This window comes from Budorcas taxicolor, chromosome X, assembly GCF_023091745.1.
Source record: "Budorcas taxicolor isolate Tak-1 chromosome X, Takin1.1, whole genome shotgun sequence".
Taxonomy (NCBI): domain Eukaryota; kingdom Metazoa; phylum Chordata; class Mammalia; order Artiodactyla; family Bovidae; genus Budorcas; species Budorcas taxicolor.
Window position 1 is genome coordinate 122,946,893 of NC_068935.1, and position 20,500 is coordinate 122,967,392.

Sequence of the window (20,500 nt, forward strand, 5' to 3'; positions counted from 1 at the left end):
CATCACCACCACTTGACTTTGCACTCCAGGATGTCTGGCTCTAGATGAGTGATCACAGCATCGTGGTTATCTGGGTCATTAGGATCTTTTTTGCATAGTTCTTCTGTATGATCTTGAGCCATATGGACAAGCTATATGTTTAATCCAATCATGTTGCCACTGTTAAAGCATTTACGCTGGTCTGATTCTGAAATTATATTCATATAAAATTCATGTGTTATTCACAAATTACTTTATCATCATTATCACTATGATTACTGGCATTCTCTGGCATATGCTACTCTTGCTACTGATTTGGGAGCTTGGAGAAATTTAATAAACACTCAGAGATTATCTGAGAGGTCATCTATGTAACTTGGACATAAATGGTAGTGAAGAGAAAATATATCTTTCTCCATAAGTAGACATGGGGTTCAGCTCCATCTTGCTTTATAAATTCAGATTATTTTCCTACTGCTTAAATTTCATTTAATGCTTAAGAACAAGTTAACAAGATTTTAAAAAGTGATCAAACAAATGAAATTAATGCAAGGTGTGTACTGAGTCTCTACCAGTAAAAATATAGGCCATCACAGCAATATTCTGAGGGTCTACCACAATAAAACCCACCTGTGTAGTGAAGGTGCAGCGGATGTCCTACATATAACATATCAATTTGAGGTGGGTGTTTCACTTTTATTAAGCGTGTATGAGTTTCCAAAGAAGGTATTATACAGAAACTTGAACTTGAGCTTTTCTTACAGTCTTTATTGGTTCTACAGACTTGGGTGGCTTCAACTGCTTTCCGGGCAGGTAGACATGTATGCTAGGGACAGAACATCAATTGGTCAATACTAAAAATGATTCATTAACAAGCAAAACACCAAGTTAAATTCTTTCAGTATCTTTTATGTCACCAAACATATTAGGAATGAAGTTCAATAAAGGAAATACCATCCATATATATCTACTATAAATTAGATTATTCTACTCTGGCCAAATAAGATATTATTATTATAAACGTTTTAAAGATTCTCAGATGAAATATGACATGTGAAATGTAGAGATCTTAATAAAATGGTGTAAACCAAAAGGGCAATGTTTTCAAGGATTCCATTTCAGTTCTACATGATTATATAATTATATCAGGCAATCAAGACTGTTTCAAAGACAACTTACCAAACGCTTATTAAAATTATTTCTATAGGAAAAGCAAACATCTGTAAGGCTGTGATTGTTACAGCATTCAGTCGAACCGTCTAGCCGTTTGTACGCTTAAAGAGAAATGGTTTATTAAAATCTGTTATTAAAAGAAGTACACAATGCACAGAAGTACATTTGTAATAAGAATTTTGCTTCCAAGATAAAAAGAATTAAGTAAAATGCATATGAACTCAGAAACAACTGTATAACTGACAGTTCAGATTGCTGGCTACTTGCTGCAGAGTTTGATTTTACATTACAAAAAGAGATACATCCAAGTTGAATCAAGAAGCAGCAATGACCACAGCTTAGTTGTCTTCACATAAACTTACCCACTCAGAAAGCTGGAGTGCCAGAGTCTCAGTAGGTTTTGCAGTAACTCCAGCTGGTCAAGCACAAATACTTAATGAGCTACTTTTAGATGACCTAATGCTGTTGATCCAGTATCACTATAGAACTCCTGCACTGTGGTGTTAGCAGAGTGAGCAAGAGGATGCCTAAGAGACTCTCATCCTGAAGGACATCTCTATCATATCAAATATCTATTCCACCTCCAGGTTTTCCCCACAGAACTGGGGCAGTCCAATTTGACCACACAGATGTGCACATATTTGCTTGCATACTAGTAACCCAGTTATTCATGGAAGGCAATGGAAAAAGGGCAACTATTCCCATTAGTCATTTATTTTTTCAAGTTCTTTGGTAGACTGCTTCACTGTATCTAGGGGAGAATAAGGAAGTTAAATCACTCATACAGCTGGGACAGAATTTTTTTCCTATCCATTTATTTTGGAAGGTTTCCTGCATTCAGCACATCAAACTTGTAGAGCAAAACTGATGTGTGGCAAGGACCAATTAAAGGCTCCCCAGGTGGCTCAGTGGTAAAGAATTTGCCTGCAATGCAGGAGATGTGGGTTCGATTCCTGGGTGGGGATGATCCCCTGGAGAAGAAAATGGCAACCCACTTCAGTATTTTTGCCTGGAGAATCTCATGGACAGAGAAGCCTCATGGACAGAGAAGCCTGGTGGCCTACAGTCCATGGGGTCACAAAAAACCTGATTTCCAATACTACAAAAAGCTTTCCTATTAACAAGAGTGTCTTTAGGAGTCCTAGCATGAAAATGTCGGAGAAGGCAATGGCAACCTACTCCAGTAATCTTGCTGGCAAGTCCCATGGATGGAGGAGCCTGGTAGGCTGCAGGCCATGGGGTCGCTAGGAGTCAGACAAGACTGAGCGACTTCACTTTCACTCTTCACTTTCATTCATTGGAGAAGGAAATGGCAACCCACTCCAGTGTTCTTGCCTGGAGAATCTCATGGACAGAGAAGACTGGTGGGCTGCCATCTCTGGGGTCGCACAGAGTTGGACATGACTGAAGCGACTTAGCAGCAGCAGCAGCATGAAAATGGTTGTTGATATGCAATCTGACTTTATAAGGTTTTTTATTTCAGGCAAAGATTTTTTGTTTTTAAATCTTTCTTTTCTAGATTATTTGATTAGATTGGATCTCCTTAAACACAAATTGCTGCCGACATGAAGAGCAAAACACAGGTGAAGTAAACTAACAGATGCACCAATTTCTCCTCTGCAATGGCTGGCTGTGCGGGTGGTTTTGCTTTGTTTTCTTACCATAACTGAATGGGTATTTAAATTCTGGGTGATGAGTAATATTTAAAATATGAAACCAAACTATGAGCATCTAATGGCACAAACTCGTGCCTATAATCACTCATCAGCCCTAATGGTAAACTCTAAGGTAAAAAGGTGTTTAGAATTAAAAAAAGAAATCAATCCAGGCAAAAGTCCTCAGTATACTCTCTAATCAGTTGCCAAGTCACACCAATATTTACCTCATTATTCTTCTCTTTATCTATTCCCACTAAAGGGTAGACTTCAATTCTTTCTCACTTGACCCATTTGAAGAGAATTTTAATGCATCTATTTTGCCACCTACCTGATTTATAAACTTGTCCTAGATACTGAATGCTTCAGATTAACCTTCCAATGTAAAACTCTGAGAATGTAGCTCTTTTATTTAATAATTTAAATTTTCAAAGACCCTGCATTGCTTTCAAATAAAGCCCTTCATAGCCTAAAACAAAGATTTCTACTTTTTTTTTTTAATTACCTTATTTCATACTCTTCTCTTGCTGAACCAAATCATTAGCAGTTCCCTGATCTGTGGTGCCAAGATTCATTTATAACAGTCTCTTGAAATTAAACTCACTGTTGAGGACCAGCTTAAGAGTTGCTGTTATGAAACATGTCCTCATCTTTTCAGTCAAGACCAACTGCCATCAACTCTCACAACTCCCCATATCTCTCATCATTCCTTATATTTAACTTTGTACTGTAATGTGGACATGGTCTATTTCTTCGATTAGACTGTAAGGTCTATGAAGGAAAGGTTTCTCAGTATTTTATGTAAGGTGGATAGCTCAATATGCACTGAATACATAGATGATGTTCTATGCTACTTGCCTTTATATCAGTAATGATTTTTAAAAATTTACCTCTGATGCTTGATACTTAGCTTTTCATGGAGGAGTGTCAGCAACAGAGAATTGAAAGTCAATAATTTAATATCACTGTTGATATGGCATGTCTAATAAAAAGCTTAAAGTGGATAGTATGTGGAAAAAATTTGAAATTGGAAAAACTGGAAATTGGAAATGGTGGGGACTGTGATAAATTAGAGAATACATATCCTATTCTAAGTAGCGTAAGCAGCCAGGCCACTTGACTTGGGACTGAGGGTCAAGAGATGATCCATTTTATTTCAAGATAAATACAAAGTCTGGACTCTCATGAGAAACTTTTTCTTTTTTTGGCTGGGCTTCAAGGCATGTGAGATCTTAGTTCCCTGACCAGGGATTGAACCCACGCCCCCTGCAGTGGTAGTGTGGAGTCTTAACCACTGGACTGCCAGGCAAGTCAAATCACACACATGTGCCAAGGCTGGATTTGGCCTCTACCGTATCACTAATATGTGACCTCTGGGTTATGGCTTCTTCTTATGGTGATTAATCCAATCAAAACACAAATCAATGGCTGTGGCTGCCCTGACAAGATGAAGTACCTCCTGAAATATGGAATTTTCCATTTAAAGAGTTTAATATTTTGTTATCATGTGAGAAGTAAACTGTGACATTTCTGTTTATCAATTTAAAAAATATATATGTTTAAAAATATTTTTTATTTTACAATCTTTTCTACTGGGTCACATTAAAGGACAAGTCACTTAATTTCTGTGACTCAATTCTTTTTTTTTTTTTTTTTTTTTCAATTCTTAACCTATACAACAGGGACGCCAAAGGTAATTTTCACATTACTATACTGCTTTCAACATGAGGGGCCTCCCAGGTGGCTTAGTGGTAAAAAACCTGCTTGCTAAGCAGGAGACATGGGTACGATCCCTGGGTTGGGAAGATCCCCTGGAGAAGGAAATGGCAACCCACTCCAGTATTCCTGTCTGGGAACTCCCATGGACAGAAGAGCCTGGCAGGTTATACTCCATGGGGTTGCAAAGAGTCAGACACCACTGAGCATGCACACATGCATCAACACGAGAGCCTGATTCAATTCTACATTGTAAGGCATAGTCAAGACTGCAGTGGGGGGACTTCCTTGGTGGTCCAGTGGTTAAGATTCCGTGCTTCCGTTGCGGGTGGCTCAGGTTTGATCCCTGACTGGGGAACTAAGATTCCATAAGCTGTACAGCCAAAAAAAAGAGAGAATGCAATGGGAAGTCCCAGAAGCTTTCTTGGCTTCGATTTAACTCTAGGAGATTAGAATTGTCCCTTAAATCTTCCCAGATGGGGAAACAACTAGGAAAATTAAGACCAGATTAATTTCACAATTCCACTACAGGGAGAACCTACATATTTTGAATGTACCCTAAGATACTTGTAGATATAGTCTAGTCTTCACAGGACGGTCTAAACCAGAGGTTATTTTAGAATAAGGTTGGAAGGAAGAAACTTTTCCAGTCTATAGTTCAGTCTTCACTACCTTCTATATCACTAAAATGAACTGAACAATTTTCTTACCCTAGTTTAATAAATTTTTAACTGTAACTAGAGTTCCAATATAGGCAGGCAAACCTATTTATTCTTGGTTTTATAGAATTTATACCAGCACCACCTAGTAAAAAACAGTTTAAAAAATTATAAACACACACACACACTCTCTTTTCAATGGATAAGAGCAAAGAAACCTTGACCCTACCTTGATACTCACAATGGGAGAACATACACTTTTTCTCTGAACATGAGAGATTTGGGCATAAAAACAATCTGGGTACTCAAACTGTATGGAAAAGATTTCCAGAGTTTTCCTTACATTATCTTAAACCAGGTCAGGAATGGTCTTTTCTCACTTCAGTTAAAGATGCATAATACAGGACAACACTCCCTTTGCCAGGCAGTTATACGTATATGCCCTCACCTCCTCTGAACAGGAATATACTTTATTCAAAGAGGCTGCAGGAGTCTGGGCTCACAGATTAATTTTAGGTAGTAGTTGCCTTTAGTATTCAATCTCACACTTTTTAAAAATGCAGCTCAAATACTCAAGACAACACTTACAAAAAAGAAAAAAGGAACTTAGCTTTAGGCATATATGAAGTGTCCCCTCAAACTAAAGAAAGAGAATGCAAGCTACTTATTAGAAAATAGTCCAAAGGGACTTCCCTGGTGGTCCAGTGGTTAAGACTCTGTGCTTCTACTGCAGACGGTGCAGATATGAGTCCTGCTTGTGGAACTAACAGGCCATGCAGTGAGGCCAAAAATATGTCCCCCTAAAAGAACCAAACTAGTTCTTGTCTGTAACTTTTAGTTCCGTTCAAATGGAACTAATGGCAGGTTTGAATATGAACAGGGGAAAAGTTTGTTCTGTTCTGACTCAGAATGAAAGGAGAGATCTATTCTAGGTACAAAGGTCTCCAAGCCCTCACCCAGCATCCTTTCTGGGCTTCCTGGAAAGACCATTCAATCTCCAAGGAGTGTGGGACAAGCTCATTAGGCTTACTCCATGCACTAAGGGCAGACATAGAATAAACCCAGCCTTGGCTCTGTTGATGCCACTCCTAGGTTAGCAGGTTAATGTTTAAAAAAGGAAAGGATCGACAGAAGAAAAACAGAAGGTCCCAACAATTTCATAAAATGAATGGTCATTTCATGTAGATTTACCACATTTTAAAAAATTTGCCAGAAATCCACCTGTTAACATTTAAAGGAGAACATCTAGTATGCTTAATATCTTAGGGAATAGCTTTACAAATCTAGTAATACACCTAGGAAAGTCAGGGTATGAAATAAGGCCAGAAATGACTGCTGGGACAGCTTATCGGCACTTTCAGGGTCAGATCTTTTCAAAGTGGCTTTACTGTTTTGAAGTGGTATAAATTCTTAAAATTTTAATTGTGCATACCTAATTTTATTCTAAATTGAGTATCAATTATTTTTGGATTATAGGTTACCTTATATTACCATATTTGGCTATATTTATGCTCTCAATTATAATGTACGGTAACAGATGTACCTGCTGCTGCTGCTGCTAAGTCACTTCAGTCGTGTCCGACTCTGTGCGACCCCATAGACAAAAGCCCACCAGGCTCCGCCGTCCCTGGGATTCTCCAAGCAAGAACACTGGAGTGGGTTGCCATTTCCTTCCCCAATGCATGAAAGTGAAAAGTGAAAGTGAAGTTGCTCAGTCGTGTCTGACTCTTTGCGGACCCCATGGACTGCAGCCTACCAGGCTCCTCTGTCCATGGGATTTTCCAGGCAAGAGTACTGGAGTGGGGTGCCATTGCCTTCTCCAAACAAATGTACCTAGATACATGTAAAACAATATCAATCCGTAGCTTTCTTAAATGTCCAAGCCTGTCATTTAAATTAATCTAGTATATTATTTTAAGTTATATTTACAGTCATTAAGATTTCTGCAATCTGGCTAAGTATAGGCACTCCATTAAAAAATGATTAAATGAAGGTACAGGTTTATCAGATACAGTCACAATATAAAATCAACAAGTATCCTAATGCAGTCACTTCTAAGGAGATGAAATATATACTGAAGAACTATTATTTGGGGGTTGATTTTTTTTTTTATTAGTGTGGGAGTGCGGTAAATCTGCTTTGGGTTTTTAAGTAAATACCTCCAAAATGTAGCATAGGATCCATAATAGTGAAATACTCAAAAAGTTAATAAGGAAAGAATTCTGGAGTATTTCAAGAAAAATTTCACTTCCATTCTGTTTGCCAGGAAAAGACTAACTATAAACATTGAAACATAGATATCCTAAATAAAATGATTTTATTGGAGAGAAATTTTATTTGATAACAATGTCATTTTGGCTTTGGTAATTCAATACTAGTTATACCAAATTTAGACAAACTTGAGGAAAACGATAAAGGACTTAAGTATGAAATAAAGGATTCTTCTCTTACAGAAGAAGATACTGTGGATTATATACCTATTTGAAAAGATGCAATACATGGAAAAGCATGAGATGCAATTTGAAGTACTGAGTGCTACCTAGGTATTTTTGCCCTTGTCAAAAGTGGATGCTGAATCTAATCAAGTCTCTAGACCTAACTACCACCTATAGGAAATGTGGGGTATACTTGAACATGTTAATGATAAATTTGACAAAACAAATGACTCAGTTTCTTTAACAAATGATTTTTTTAAAACAGTGTCAGAGGGAATTGTTAAAAGACATACCATCCAACTGAAACCAACTGTAAAAAAGAAAAAAAAAAAAACCAGGGACGAGTGAATACCAATTAGATATTAGGAATTATTGTTAATTTTGTTAGGTGTGATAATAGTAATGTGGTCATGTCTAAAAGGTCATCACCTATTAAAGATATGCTGAGGTTTATGAGTGAAATCACAGGATACCTGGAATGTGCTTTCAAATATTTCCTTTAAAGGTGGACAGGCTGGATGAAAAAGTTGGCAAAGTGTTGATAATTGCTGAAGCTGGGAGAAGGATGTATGAAGTTTCATTTATATTACTCTGCCTCTTTCTTTTTGGCCACAAGGCATGACATGCAGGATCTTAGTTTCCCCAACAGGGGTTGAACCCACATCCTCGGCAGTGAAAGCATAGAGTCCTAACCACTGGACCTCCAGGGAATTCCCTATACTACTTTCTTGACAATTATTTATGTGTGAAAAGTTTTTGCAATAAAAAGAGCTCTTAAAAATGAGTTAGAGGGACTTCCTTGGTGTTTCAGTGGCTAAGACCCCAAGCTCCCAAAGAAGGGGTCCTGAGTTCAATCTCTGGTGGGGAAACTAGATCCCACATGCTCCAACTGAGTTTGCATGCAGCAAATAAAGATATTGTGTGCCACAACTAAGACCCACTGTGCCAAACAAATAAAAATTAATCTTAAATAATAGGTTATACATGGAAGATTACATATGAAAAAAAATTTAAACCAGTTCTTACTACTTTGTCACTTTACACACGGTACTTTAATAAAATTATTTTTAATTATTAATCATATTTCTTAACCCCAGTAGATGTATAAAAGTACTCAGGAATTTCTTGATTTAAAAATGTGAGTATAATTAGCACTTTCCAACACTTTCAATAATTTGGACCCCCAGGGTTTTGTATAAGAGTTGGGAGACTGATTTTCCAGAGATGGAAGAGCTGAAAATACATTTGGCAGCTTCTGAAGGTAAACTTGCTTCACTCTGCTGCCTCCAAGACAGAACAACAGATCTGACTTCAGGAAGTATTTCTGGACATCAAGATGATTTTCTCTGGACACTTGCCACACAAAAAAATCCTATCCCAAATAGCTTTGGACATGCCACCATCCACATAGCACAAGGGTATTTAATCACTGGAATTTAGTTAATTGGTTATGTTTGAGCTTGAATGCTGACTAAACACAAGTGTTATCTAAATGCTGAATTAGATTCTAGAGTTCTGAAAATCAAAGATGAAATTTATTAGAAGTTCAACAACAAAATATAATAGACAAAACATACATATTATTATCTAACTTACCAAGAAGGATGTTTACTCGTTTAGGCCTATTATTACTTAATTGATTTGTTTTAAGGAAGTTAGAACAAAATAAATCTATACACATAATCTAAGAATTAACGAATGGCAAGGACTGCTGCTTGCAGTCCTAAATTATATCATGCTAAGAAAATATACATACCTCTAACTGGGAAGCTTAACTGCTGCAAAGTTGATGCACTTATACAGTAACCAATTTGGGGCTCATAGGTGATGGTTTCCAGACATTCATTCCAGTCTTGTACATTGGTAACAGGACAATCCTGTAGATGGGTGACAAGGTCTCCCACAAAAAGGCCTCTGGGTCCAATTGCAGGTGAGTCCTTGGTAAGAGGGCAGAACCAAATCAGAAAATGTGTGAAGACAAGCTATGATTAATCTGAGCAAATAATAAAGACACTGAATTAAGTAGAAAGTTTTGAATAATGCAAAAATCATCCAGCTTTGAATCCATGATGTATAGTCCTAGAAAAATAACAAAATAAAACCCAACAATTATACTTTTCATACTTCACTAAGACTTTGAATTTTTTGCAACTGAAAAAACAAACAAACCTCACTCACCAACAGTTAAGATTAAAATGACAGTTTTCCCCAAGCTGCTAATTAAAATTTTTTGTGAAAGTGGTTGCCAGAATGCCTTCATTTTCCTATATCACCAAGGGAGAAAATGATAAGACAAGACCTTATCTAAACACAGTCCCAAATATGCAGACAATACTGTCAGCACATCAGTATGTGAGTCAGTTGTTCACAAAGGTAATTTTTCTCTTCCCAAAGTGCGAAGAGACGACTTGATACCATCATAGTAGTCTAAGGGAGTGAAAGACAGAGTTGAAGACATTAATAACTTAAAACTCCCATGAAATGTTCTGGCTGTCTAGCTTAGGTTTCATCTTTCTTACTTCTTAGGAATAAAGACATTTGACTCAAAAGCACAATTATGAAACAAACAGTAAAGGTAAATGATGCATTTTATCAACAAATTACAGGTAGAAAATCTTGATATCATTCTTGTAACTCAGAACAGAAACAATTTTCAGTATTTTAAAAGAGCCAGTGTGTTTCACAAAACTATTTCTTCCATTTGAAAGGATTACTGTAATTTCTTTAGGAAAAACTGAACATTCTGTACACGAGAGGAATCTGAATAAAAGTTCCTGACATAAAATGCTAAGTGTTACTTCACAAAATCTGGTGGTATACCCTAGACAATCTTATCATTTACCTCAGCAACTTCAGTGATAAGCACCCCAACTCCAGTGTAGTAAAACGGCAAGAGAATTACAGGAAGGAGAATAAGAGCTAAAATACCCAGGAGTGCAAGGATGAAATTATGCCAGATACCTGAAAAGAGGGAACAAAAAGAATAAGTTCAACCAGGGGCAGGGTAGTTGTATTTCATTACACCTCGGCATTCTGATATATTAGGAAAGTCACCAAAAGAAGCTGTGAGGCAGATAGATCAATTTATTAGTACAGAAGACATGTTCAGTTATAAGCTTCTTTCATTTCAAATATTGAAATTTAAAATGACTGTTACTACAACACTAGGAAGACCACAGGCTAATGATTTAACCCTGTTAGAGTCTCCATTCTCTCTCAATATATATACATTTATTATATATGTGAAGGGGTGTGTATGTGTATATAGTGAATAGAGTATCTTTTACTTACCATAGCTTTTTTTCAGAAAATGTTATGTATTCATTTAAACATACTTGTGATCTTTGAAAGGAATTTCAGAGCTATCAAATAAAAGTTATGATGCAGTAAAAAACATTCTTGCTGAACTGGGGTATGTATCTTACATCAAGACTATAAACTATCTGCACCATCTCTATAGAGACAGATGAACTGAATGTTGCGCTGGAACCTGCTCCTACCAGCTTGCCACAGCTGACTGGGCCTCTTTAACCAATTCCTCCACCAGGAGGCACCAGTTGGTGCCTTCAAATTGGCCATGGTGGGAGGACTTATACCACAGACAGGAGCAAATGCTGGTTTATCAGAGCTCTCTGCCCTTTCCTCCAGGGCTATATGCTAAAAATTCAGTAGCACACCACCAGGTAACAGCCCCTGCCATACCAATCCTTGCTCTCTAGTACAGTTTTTCTTATGGGGAAGGTGAAGGAAATACCAGCTCTCTGGGCAGTGTGATTCTCAGGTGTGCAGGTCTTGCCGCTTACAAGACAGGATATATATCATATATATGTCACCGAGACAACCAACCAATGTCCCCCACCCCACACATTCCAAACATCCTAGGAGGCTGACAGCACCAGTGTCCTGTAATGACAGAAATGTAACTTAAAGACATCGCCCAGATCTAAGGGGACTATGGCCATATGACTGTACTTCAGCAAAAGGATGCGAGCAGAGGTGAAGGGGACTGTCTTACTGGCTGGAATGTAGCTATAATGGAGCTAAACTTGAGTCTACGACATAGAAGCTGCACGCTGGAAATCGTAAAGCTAAGACAGAAAGCGCTTCAGTCCTCCAGATCATAGAATTACCATTATCAGCATTGAACTACTTACATTTCTAATGTTTTATGAGTGTTTAAGTCACTGTTATTTTTAGGTATTACAGCAGCCAGATTTCTAGCTAATATGTTTCATGTACCACAACACTGCAAGATGTTCCTCTAGCCCAAGACATAATTGGGTAAACAATCCTTTCTGTTTTATACACAGAGAGATCTTTTAAAAACACCAACGGTATCCAGCTATTTATCTGAAATTGTGTTTTGCTTTTTCATTTATATACTTTTGACTTTTCCCTTATCTGCACATTCATATCTAACTTATTCCTTATATCTACTACAGAGTAACCTATTTTTTAAAAAACATACTGACTTATTAATAAGGTTCCCTACTAATGATCACTTAGGCTGTCTTAACTTTTTCATACAGCGTTGCAACAACTTTGCTTATGATGTTATGTGTCTGATTAAGATCACATCTCTGAAGGTATGGACAATTACACAAAAATGGAATTGTTGGGTCAAAAATATATGCATTAAAGTGAACCTCCAAGTCTGCATTATATTCTTATAATTGTCATGTTTCCCCACCCTCTAAACAACTCTAAACAACACTATCATCATTTTAGACTGTCATCTGCCAGGTGAAAAGTAAAATCTTTGTCTTCATTTTTATTTCTTTAAATATGAATGAGTTTGTACGTTTTTCATGGTTATTAAATGGTTATATTGCTTTTTGAGAACTACTTACTTTTATTCATTGTCAGTTTGCATTTTTTGAATTAAAAAATGTTTTTATTTGTTTTTATGTTATTATTATATTGTTTTATTATTTATGTTATTATTATTTGTAATACATACATTGAGGAATTTGGTCTTCTATATGAGGTATTTGGATAATTTCCTCCAGTTTGTTTGGCTAGGTTTATAGTTTTGCCTATGCATATATTTTAAATTTTGGTGTGGTCAAATGGCTCCTTTGTATTAAGTTTTTCCCAGTTCAAGATTATAGAAGATCTGTGTTCTCTTGTATTGCTTTCATAGATCTTTTTTCAGGCTCCTTTTTTTTAAAAAATATAAATTTATTTATTTTAATTGGAGGTTAAAAAACAAAATTAAGACCAAAAAAAAAAAAAAACATCCCCTCTGATTTTTTGACCCACTGGAATTTACTCTAGTGAACCTAATCTAGGAGTACAGCTATTCCACCCCTCCCACCACTCCACACCCTGTTGCTAGTCTCACAATTTTACAAAATCCATCCCCACTGGTTAGATTTGCCACCACTCCCATGTGCTATATTCAGCTTTCTCCTCAACTACTCACGATGGTACAGTCCAACAGAACTGCCTAAATGTTATACCCTATCTCTTCTTTACCAGGATGACCCCACCGTACAAACCTGGCTCGTCTCATCCAAGCAACACTCAGAGGGGCACATAGACACACTGATTCGTTGACCCTCTGGGGAGCCTCCTATCTCTTATCAAGGATGCAGCTGGTACCAGACCACCCTGATAGATTTCACATTTGCCAATGATTGCTTAAGTTGCAATGTGGGTACCTTTATTTCCTTTATTTAAACAACCTCTTGTTCATTAATGATTTGCTTTTCAGTGCACCAAATGAATTTTGTTACCGTTTTTACTTTCTCTGGAGCAAGGTTTCTCAACAGTGGCACTACTGGCATTTGGGGCCAGATTATTCTTTGCTGTAGGGGACTGACCTGTGCATTGTAAAATGTTTAGCAGCAACCCTGGCCTCTACCCATCCACCAGATGCCACTAGCACCCTCCCCATTTTCTCTATTTTCTGGCTACAATACTTATAAAGACAAGTTTTTTTTCTTTAGAACAGGTATTTTATTTTTTGTCTATTATAAAGGATTTACATGCCAAATGGTAAAAGTCATTACGTACACAATGTATTCCACAGCTGAGCACCACTCCCTAACTGAACAGGCAAAGAAAGGACTAAACAACAGCACCTGGCAGTATTTGGGGTGCGGGGGGAGTAAAAAGACTAAAACAGGTTTAAACTGACTACTACAACTTATCTAATATTCAAAACTACTAATTCAATGCACTTAAAACACTGTTATGTAACATGCATTAACGTCAAAGAATACAACCAAAATTAAGATAGCAAACAAAACCTATATAAGTTTTTTTAAACTGTAAAACGTTATATATACATGTAACTGCTCACTCATTTAAAGAAAACCTGCAAGCAAAGTTATCTACTTCCAGAAAAACCATACACAGAACTACTAAGCATATTCTTCTTTTAGTACTAAACATATTCTTAAAAAGTATAAACATGAACATTTAGAAAATACAGAACTTCAAAAATTGAAACAATAGGCAAAACTTCATTTTTAAAGTAGTGTGAAAAGTCCCATTTTTATCACAGTTGGACAAAGAACAGTCTTTTTTTTTTAAAGAGCAGTCTTTTGATGTGAGATTCACAAGCAAGCATTACAAAATCCTATTTTTCAAATGGTATTACAGAACAAGACAAAACTACAGAACAAGACAAAACTTAACAATGTTATATGAAGAATTATTTTTTCTTTTTTTTTCACCTTTTATTTTTACTAAATCTATCAAAACTTAACCCTTAGATATATTGGAGTCAGTCACAAAATTCTTTTCTAGAAACAGTATACGAAAGAGAGGCATTTTCAATTACACAACTGGAAGATGCTTTCTGAGCCTGGGAAGAGTCTTCCCTTCTTTTTACTGGTTATTTTTATTCTTAGTATGTGTTAAGATATGAGATTTCAGGTTAGTTGACTGCGAAAACCTTCTATTACAACAACTGAAAGGGCACACGTAGGGCCTATCTCCGGTATGGATTCGCACGTGGGTACGCAGGTTGAAATCTAGGGAAAAGCGTTTTCCGCAGCCTTCAAAGGTGCACTGAAACGGCTTCTCTCCGGTATGCACCAGTTGATGCCGTTTCAATTTTGAGCCCTCAACAAAAGCTTTGCCACATTCTGCACAGACATGAACTCTGGGACCATGGGTGTGCATATGTTTTTTCAAAGCAGCTTTATCCCTGAACATCTTCAAGCAGCCTGTGTGAGGGCAAGCTACTGTTCTCGGCACATCATCTTTGGGTTTTTTAGGTTTCATTTTAGTAAATTCGGCCAGTTGTTTGGGATCTGAGAGATCAATGCCAGGAATTCCCTCAGGAGGCAGTTTCTTACCCGTCAAGTACTCGGAATAATCAGGAACTGAGTTCTCAGTCTGTCCAGCCTCAGCGTCTTTTTTATTGGTTGCAGACCACATGGTGACAGAAAACTGACCCTCTAGGGTTTGGATCTGGACCTGCTTCTGCTCCCACTTCTTGGGGCCTGCCCCGGAGCTGCTTCCCGCCGCCGTCACCTCACCGCCCGGGTAACCCTTCTTACCGTTGCGTTTCTGGCCGTGGCTGCTGGGCTTCCTGGTGCGGTTGCAGGCTAAGGAAGACTTGGAGCCTGACAGAGGAGCCAAGGTCTGCTCAAAGTAGCTGTCGTCGAGGCCTGGGATGATAGTCTGGTCACCGGCCTGAAGGCTTTCGGTTTGGGAGGAGGTCACCACCTCCTCCTGCGTCTGCACCATGACTTCTTGGTCGCAGTCCCCTTGGGCTGGGCTGTTTGTAAAAAGAGGCTGCAGCGCAATCAGAGGTGGATAGTGGTGGCCACCGTGGAACCAATTGCTGGCGACATCATTGTATTCGTTGATCGCCTCAGTCCCCATGGTCTCCACAGAGACGCTCTCCTCAGTCGGGGTCTCCTCGTAGAGGGTCTCCTCGTAGAGGCTCTCCTCAGGGAGGGGCGCCACCTGCACCTGCTGCAGCCCCACAATCTCTGGATACAACTCCAGGTCGTCTGTGACGTAGAATGACTCGTGGGAGTCCATGGCTGAGGGCTCTTCAGAGGCTACTAATCAGCGGATTGGTGACCAAAAGGCCGTGGAAAAAAAAAGCCGAAAGGAGAAAACCGCGTGCTTTGCAAGAAAGTGCGCGCGGTTGCAGAGCACGAGACGGAAGAGGCGCAAGTGCTCCTGGGTAGGCAGCACGCATGCGCTTTGCGGCACCTTGCACATGCGCTTCTACGCTGAGGCGCCTCACGGTTGTACGTGCCCACAGTCCAGTACGTGCCCACAGTTGTACGCTCGCACATGCGCCCTCTCTCCCGCCCCGGTACCTGTGCTAAGCAAGTGTTTCTTTTCAGTATAGCAACCAGGCTCTGCGTAATTTTTTGTTTCATTTTCATTGAATTATCCCCTTCTACCCCACCACCTGTATGAGTATAGCGTGGGTGGGTGGGGGGGAGGAGAAGACCTATCCTTTTCTAATATTTATGCTTTTTAAAATTTAATTGCACTGACCCACATTTATAGAACATTTAACAGTATCAGTGATAGTGGGAATGCCTGTCTTTTCCTTTAATACAAGGTGCTGGGCCATAGACTAGCACTGGTCCATCACTTGCATTACCATTTGAACCATATCCACCCTTCAACCCCTGGTTTTTGTCTTCCACAAAACTGGTCCCTGGTTCCCAAAAGGTTAGAGACCAGTGCTTTAATAGAAATGCTTTTAAGTTTTATACCATTAGTAAATATCCAACTATTTCCACTTTTACGAAAGATTTTTGTTTTTTAAGCATTAATGGATGTTGAATTTTATTAAATACCCATTTCAATATCTGCTGAGGTGATATTTTTCCCTTAAGGGTAATCAGTGTTTACCACATTCACATATAACGTTTCCTAATGTTAAGCCATCTTTGTGTTGTTTAGATACACCAACTGTCTATAGAATTTTTTTGTGTGATTTACAGGATACAGCAGTGTTAGTACACCGACTTTAAAAAAATTCTTGGTTTCCTTCTATATGTAATCTGGAAAGTTTATGCTAAATTGGAATTGAAAAGAAAAATCTTTTCTTCAAGATTTGAAATAATTCTACATATTGAACTTTCAGGACCATTCTTCAACTTCCTTAATTTCTTCTGTGGTAATCATCCTATTGCAGCCATGAAATTAAAAGACACTTACTCCTTGGAAGAAAAGTTATGACCAACCTAGATAGCATATTCAAAAGCAGAGACATTACTTTGCCGACTAAGGTCTGTCTAGTCAAGGCTATGGTTTTTCCTGTGGTCATGTATGGATGTGAGAGTTGGACGGTGAAGAAGGCTGAGTGCCAAAGAATCGATGCTTTTGAACTGTGGTGTTGGAGAAGACTCTTGAGGGTCCCTTGGACTGCAAGGAGATCCAATCAACCCATTCTGAAGGAGATCAACCCTGGGATTTCTTTGGAAGGAATGATGCTAAAGCTGAAACTCCAGTACTTTGGCCACCTCATGTGAAGAGTTGACTCGTTGGAAAAGACTTTGATGCTGGGAGGGATTGAGGGCAGGAGGAGAAGGGGACGACAGAGGATGAGATGGCTGGATGGCATCACTGACTCGATGGACGTGAGTCTGAGTGAACTCCGGGAGTTGGTGATGGACATGGAGGCCTGGTGTGCTGCGATTCATGGGGTCGCAAAGAGTCGGACACGACTGAGCAATTGAACTGAACTGAACTGAATCATCCTATTTATATATATTTTTCTATCTCTGCTGGGGTTAATTTAGGCTATTTAAAAAATAATTATCCAGGTTTGTGAAAATTTTTTGCAGAGATGAACAAAGAACACTTTTATAATTGTTTAAAATTTCTCTGTATCAGTTGTCATTCCCCAATCTGACTGCTAATTCTGTATAAATGTTTTCTCCATTGCTTAATCTTTTTTTGTTCTTCCAAGAACTCTTGAATTTAAAAGTTTTTTTTCTAATTTATTACACTTTTTGTGTATTTTCACACTGATTATGGGGCTTCCCTAGTGGCTCAGATGGTAAAGAATCCGCCTGCAATGCAGGAGACCAGGGTTTGATCCCCGGGTTGCTAAGATCCCCCGGAGAAGGGAATGGCTACTCACTGTAGTATTCTTAGCAGATAAAGGTCCATCTGGTCAAAGCTATTGTTTTTCCAGTAGTCATGTATGGATGTGAGAGTTGGACTATAAAGTTGAGCACCGAAGAATTGATGCTTTTGAACTGTGGTGTTGGAGAAGGCTCTTGAAAATCCCTTGGTCCCATCACTTCATGGCGAAAAGATGGGGAAACAATTTAAACAGTGACAGACTTTATTTTCCTGGGCTCCAATATCACTGAAGATGGTGACTGCAGCCATGAAATTAAAAGACGCTCGCTCCTTGGATTGCAAGGAGATGAAACCAGTTCATCCTAAAGAAAATCAGTCATGAATATTCACTGGAAGGACTAATGCTGAAGCTGAAACTCCAATACTTTGGCTACCTCATGTGAAGAACTGACTCATTGGAAAAAACCCTGATACTGGGAAAGACTGAAGGCAGGAGGAGAAGGGGACGACAGAGGATGAGATGGTTGGATGGCATCACTGACTTGATGGACATGAGTTTGAGCAGGCTCTGGGAGTTGGTGATGGGCAGGAAAGCCTGGCATGCTGCAGTCCACGGGGTCACCAAGAATCGAACACAATTGAGCGACTGAACTGAACTGATGTAGTATTCTTGCCTGGAGAATTCCACGGACAGAGGAGCCTGGCAGGCTACAGTCCATGGGGTCGCAAAGAGTTGGACACGATTGACGAACTGTATCTATCTATCTATACTAATTACATCAATTCTTACCTATTTCATAGTTCTTTTCTCATTTCTTTAGTTGACTACTTAACTGATTTACTTTCATTTCTTATTTCATAATAATTGCCTAAGGTAGTGACTTTTCATTTTAGCAAAACTTTACACATTACTTCATTACCATTTTAAAAAATACTGCAATTATGATTTGGAATTTAACTGGCCAATTTTTATTAGTTTCCTGGGCACTTGAAAATAAACTGTCATGGTATAGGGTTTGACATTACTATTGACTTTTATCTTAGTAATCAGAGCTTCAACGATAAAGACTTTTTTGTACATAACTGCCATTTGCTGAGAGACAAGCCTCCTTTATTACATTTGTGTTTTTTCCTGGTACTTTTTTCTATTTTTGTTTTGATGATTTGCTACTTTATTCAGTAAGACGCATGATTAAATTTTCATCATGGATTATACTGCTTATGATTATTTAGTGACCTCCCATGTCTACTTCGGATGAGATGGTTGGATGGTATCACAGACTCAATGGACATGGGTTTGGGTGGACTCCGGGAGTTGGTGATGGACAGGGAGGCCTGGCGTGCTGTGGTTCATGGGGTCACAAAGAGTCGGGACACGACTGAGTGACTGAACTGAACTGAACATGTCTACTTCAATGCTTTAGCCACATTTTCATTGTATGCTCTGCTCATTTTACTTTTAATCTTTTAAAAATAACTCATGTTAAAAAATGGGAAAAAAACTGGAATGTAAATTATTTTGCTCTACTACTTCGAACTCAAAGTCTTATAATCTGAGTTTATCAACCACAAAGTGAGATGTTTTCATTTGTGATGTGAGTACTTTCCATAACACCACTAATAACACACAGATATATAAAGAAATTTAAATATTTTACCTGCACAAAATATCCTTAGCTGCTGGACTGGTGATATAAGTTGCAAATGAGTGGTGAACAGATCAACAAATGCTCCAGGATAAATAATGAAGAGAAAAATCCCAAAGCCATTAAATCGAACTTGTTCCCTAAGAAATCACATAAGAAAAAGGAATTTACTACTAATATCACATTTTTCAAATTAATAATGCATGTAATCATAAAACGCCCCAATGTGATTCAAATTCTTGTTTAAAATACAAGTCTCTCTGGACCAAGAATTATATATGATATACATATATATCATAGTTTTATAATAGCATACAGATTTAGTTATCAGTGAAGTTATATTTTGTTAAACAGGGCATTCTGAAATAGACTTATAATTTCAAAATTTTTAGAAACCAATATGCTGAGCAAATAACTTAAAATTAGTCACAAATACAAAGCAATAGTATTTCTATGAGAAACTTAAAAAAAAACATTTTTATGGTTTACTGAATTATTTTCAGGGAACGAGATGGTAGAAAATAGAATTCAAATATTAATAAATAATTTAAATATTTATATTTGTCTTAGCTATTGTAAAGATGGCATTTTATCTAAATGTATTCTTGCTGAATTAATGTTAAGTACATTTTAAAATACATAATGCCTCAGATTGTCCTCAAGAGAACTGTTTTTTTAATCAACTCATTCTCTAAAAATGGAATTACATTTAAAAGCCTCATAAGACCACACAGCTACTCTGACAAAAAGCATCATCTAAATATTTTGTGCTGTCACCTAGCATTAAATATCTAAGATGACTGTGAAATTCACTTTTCCTCAGCAACTGGGATTTTATAAAAAATTACCCATACTATTTCACAAACACATTATGAATTATTAAACTGTTAATAACAATGCTTTTCTATGTAAAACCCTAAAAGCTACAGAGCTAAAGAAGAGGAAGCAAAGGTGAAAGAAAAAAAAACTAGCCGCCCATTTAAACCACTACATGGCACACCTGTGTAACAGTATATGCTCTGTCAAGATGAGGGTCAAGACTCTCTGTCAAGATGAGAGTCAACAGACTCTTTTCATAAGCAACTGGAAAGTAATAAGAAATGATTAAATCTTCTCCTTTAAAACTTTTTATGTGGTCTACACACCCAAAGGATGAAACACATTCCCATCAGTATGTGTGTTCATTATCAGGAATAAAGGGGAGTTGTGACTCACTC

The 20,500-nt window shown here is 37.9% G+C and overlaps 2 protein-coding genes across 3 annotated transcripts in view; both read right to left on the reverse strand.

The window, feature by feature from the left end:
- Positions 1-20,500, reverse strand: part of MBTPS2 (membrane bound transcription factor peptidase, site 2) — a 43,997-nt gene that overhangs the window by 6,605 nt on the left and 16,892 nt on the right. For both annotated transcript variants that reach the window (XM_052663018.1, XM_052663019.1), the window contains exons 5-9: positions 19,296-19,423; positions 10,460-10,578; positions 9,374-9,554; positions 1,159-1,253; positions 610-805 (exon numbers count right to left, since the gene is read on the reverse strand). In XM_052663018.1, the coding sequence (XP_052518978.1) occupies positions 610-805; positions 1,159-1,253; positions 9,374-9,554; positions 10,460-10,578; positions 19,296-19,423 (719 nt within the window). The remainder of the gene's footprint in view (positions 1-609; positions 806-1,158; positions 1,254-9,373; positions 9,555-10,459; positions 10,579-19,295; positions 19,424-20,500) is intronic.
- Positions 14,455-15,621, reverse strand: YY2 (YY2 transcription factor). Its single transcript, XM_052663020.1, has one exon. The coding sequence runs from the start codon at positions 15,619-15,621 to the stop codon at positions 14,455-14,457; it is 1,167 nt and encodes a 388-aa protein (XP_052518980.1).

Coding starts and splice junctions, on each gene's coding strand:
- YY2 (XM_052663020.1), bottom strand. CDS start 15,621: ATGGACTCCCACGAGTCATTCTACGTCACAGACGACCTGGAGTTGTAT.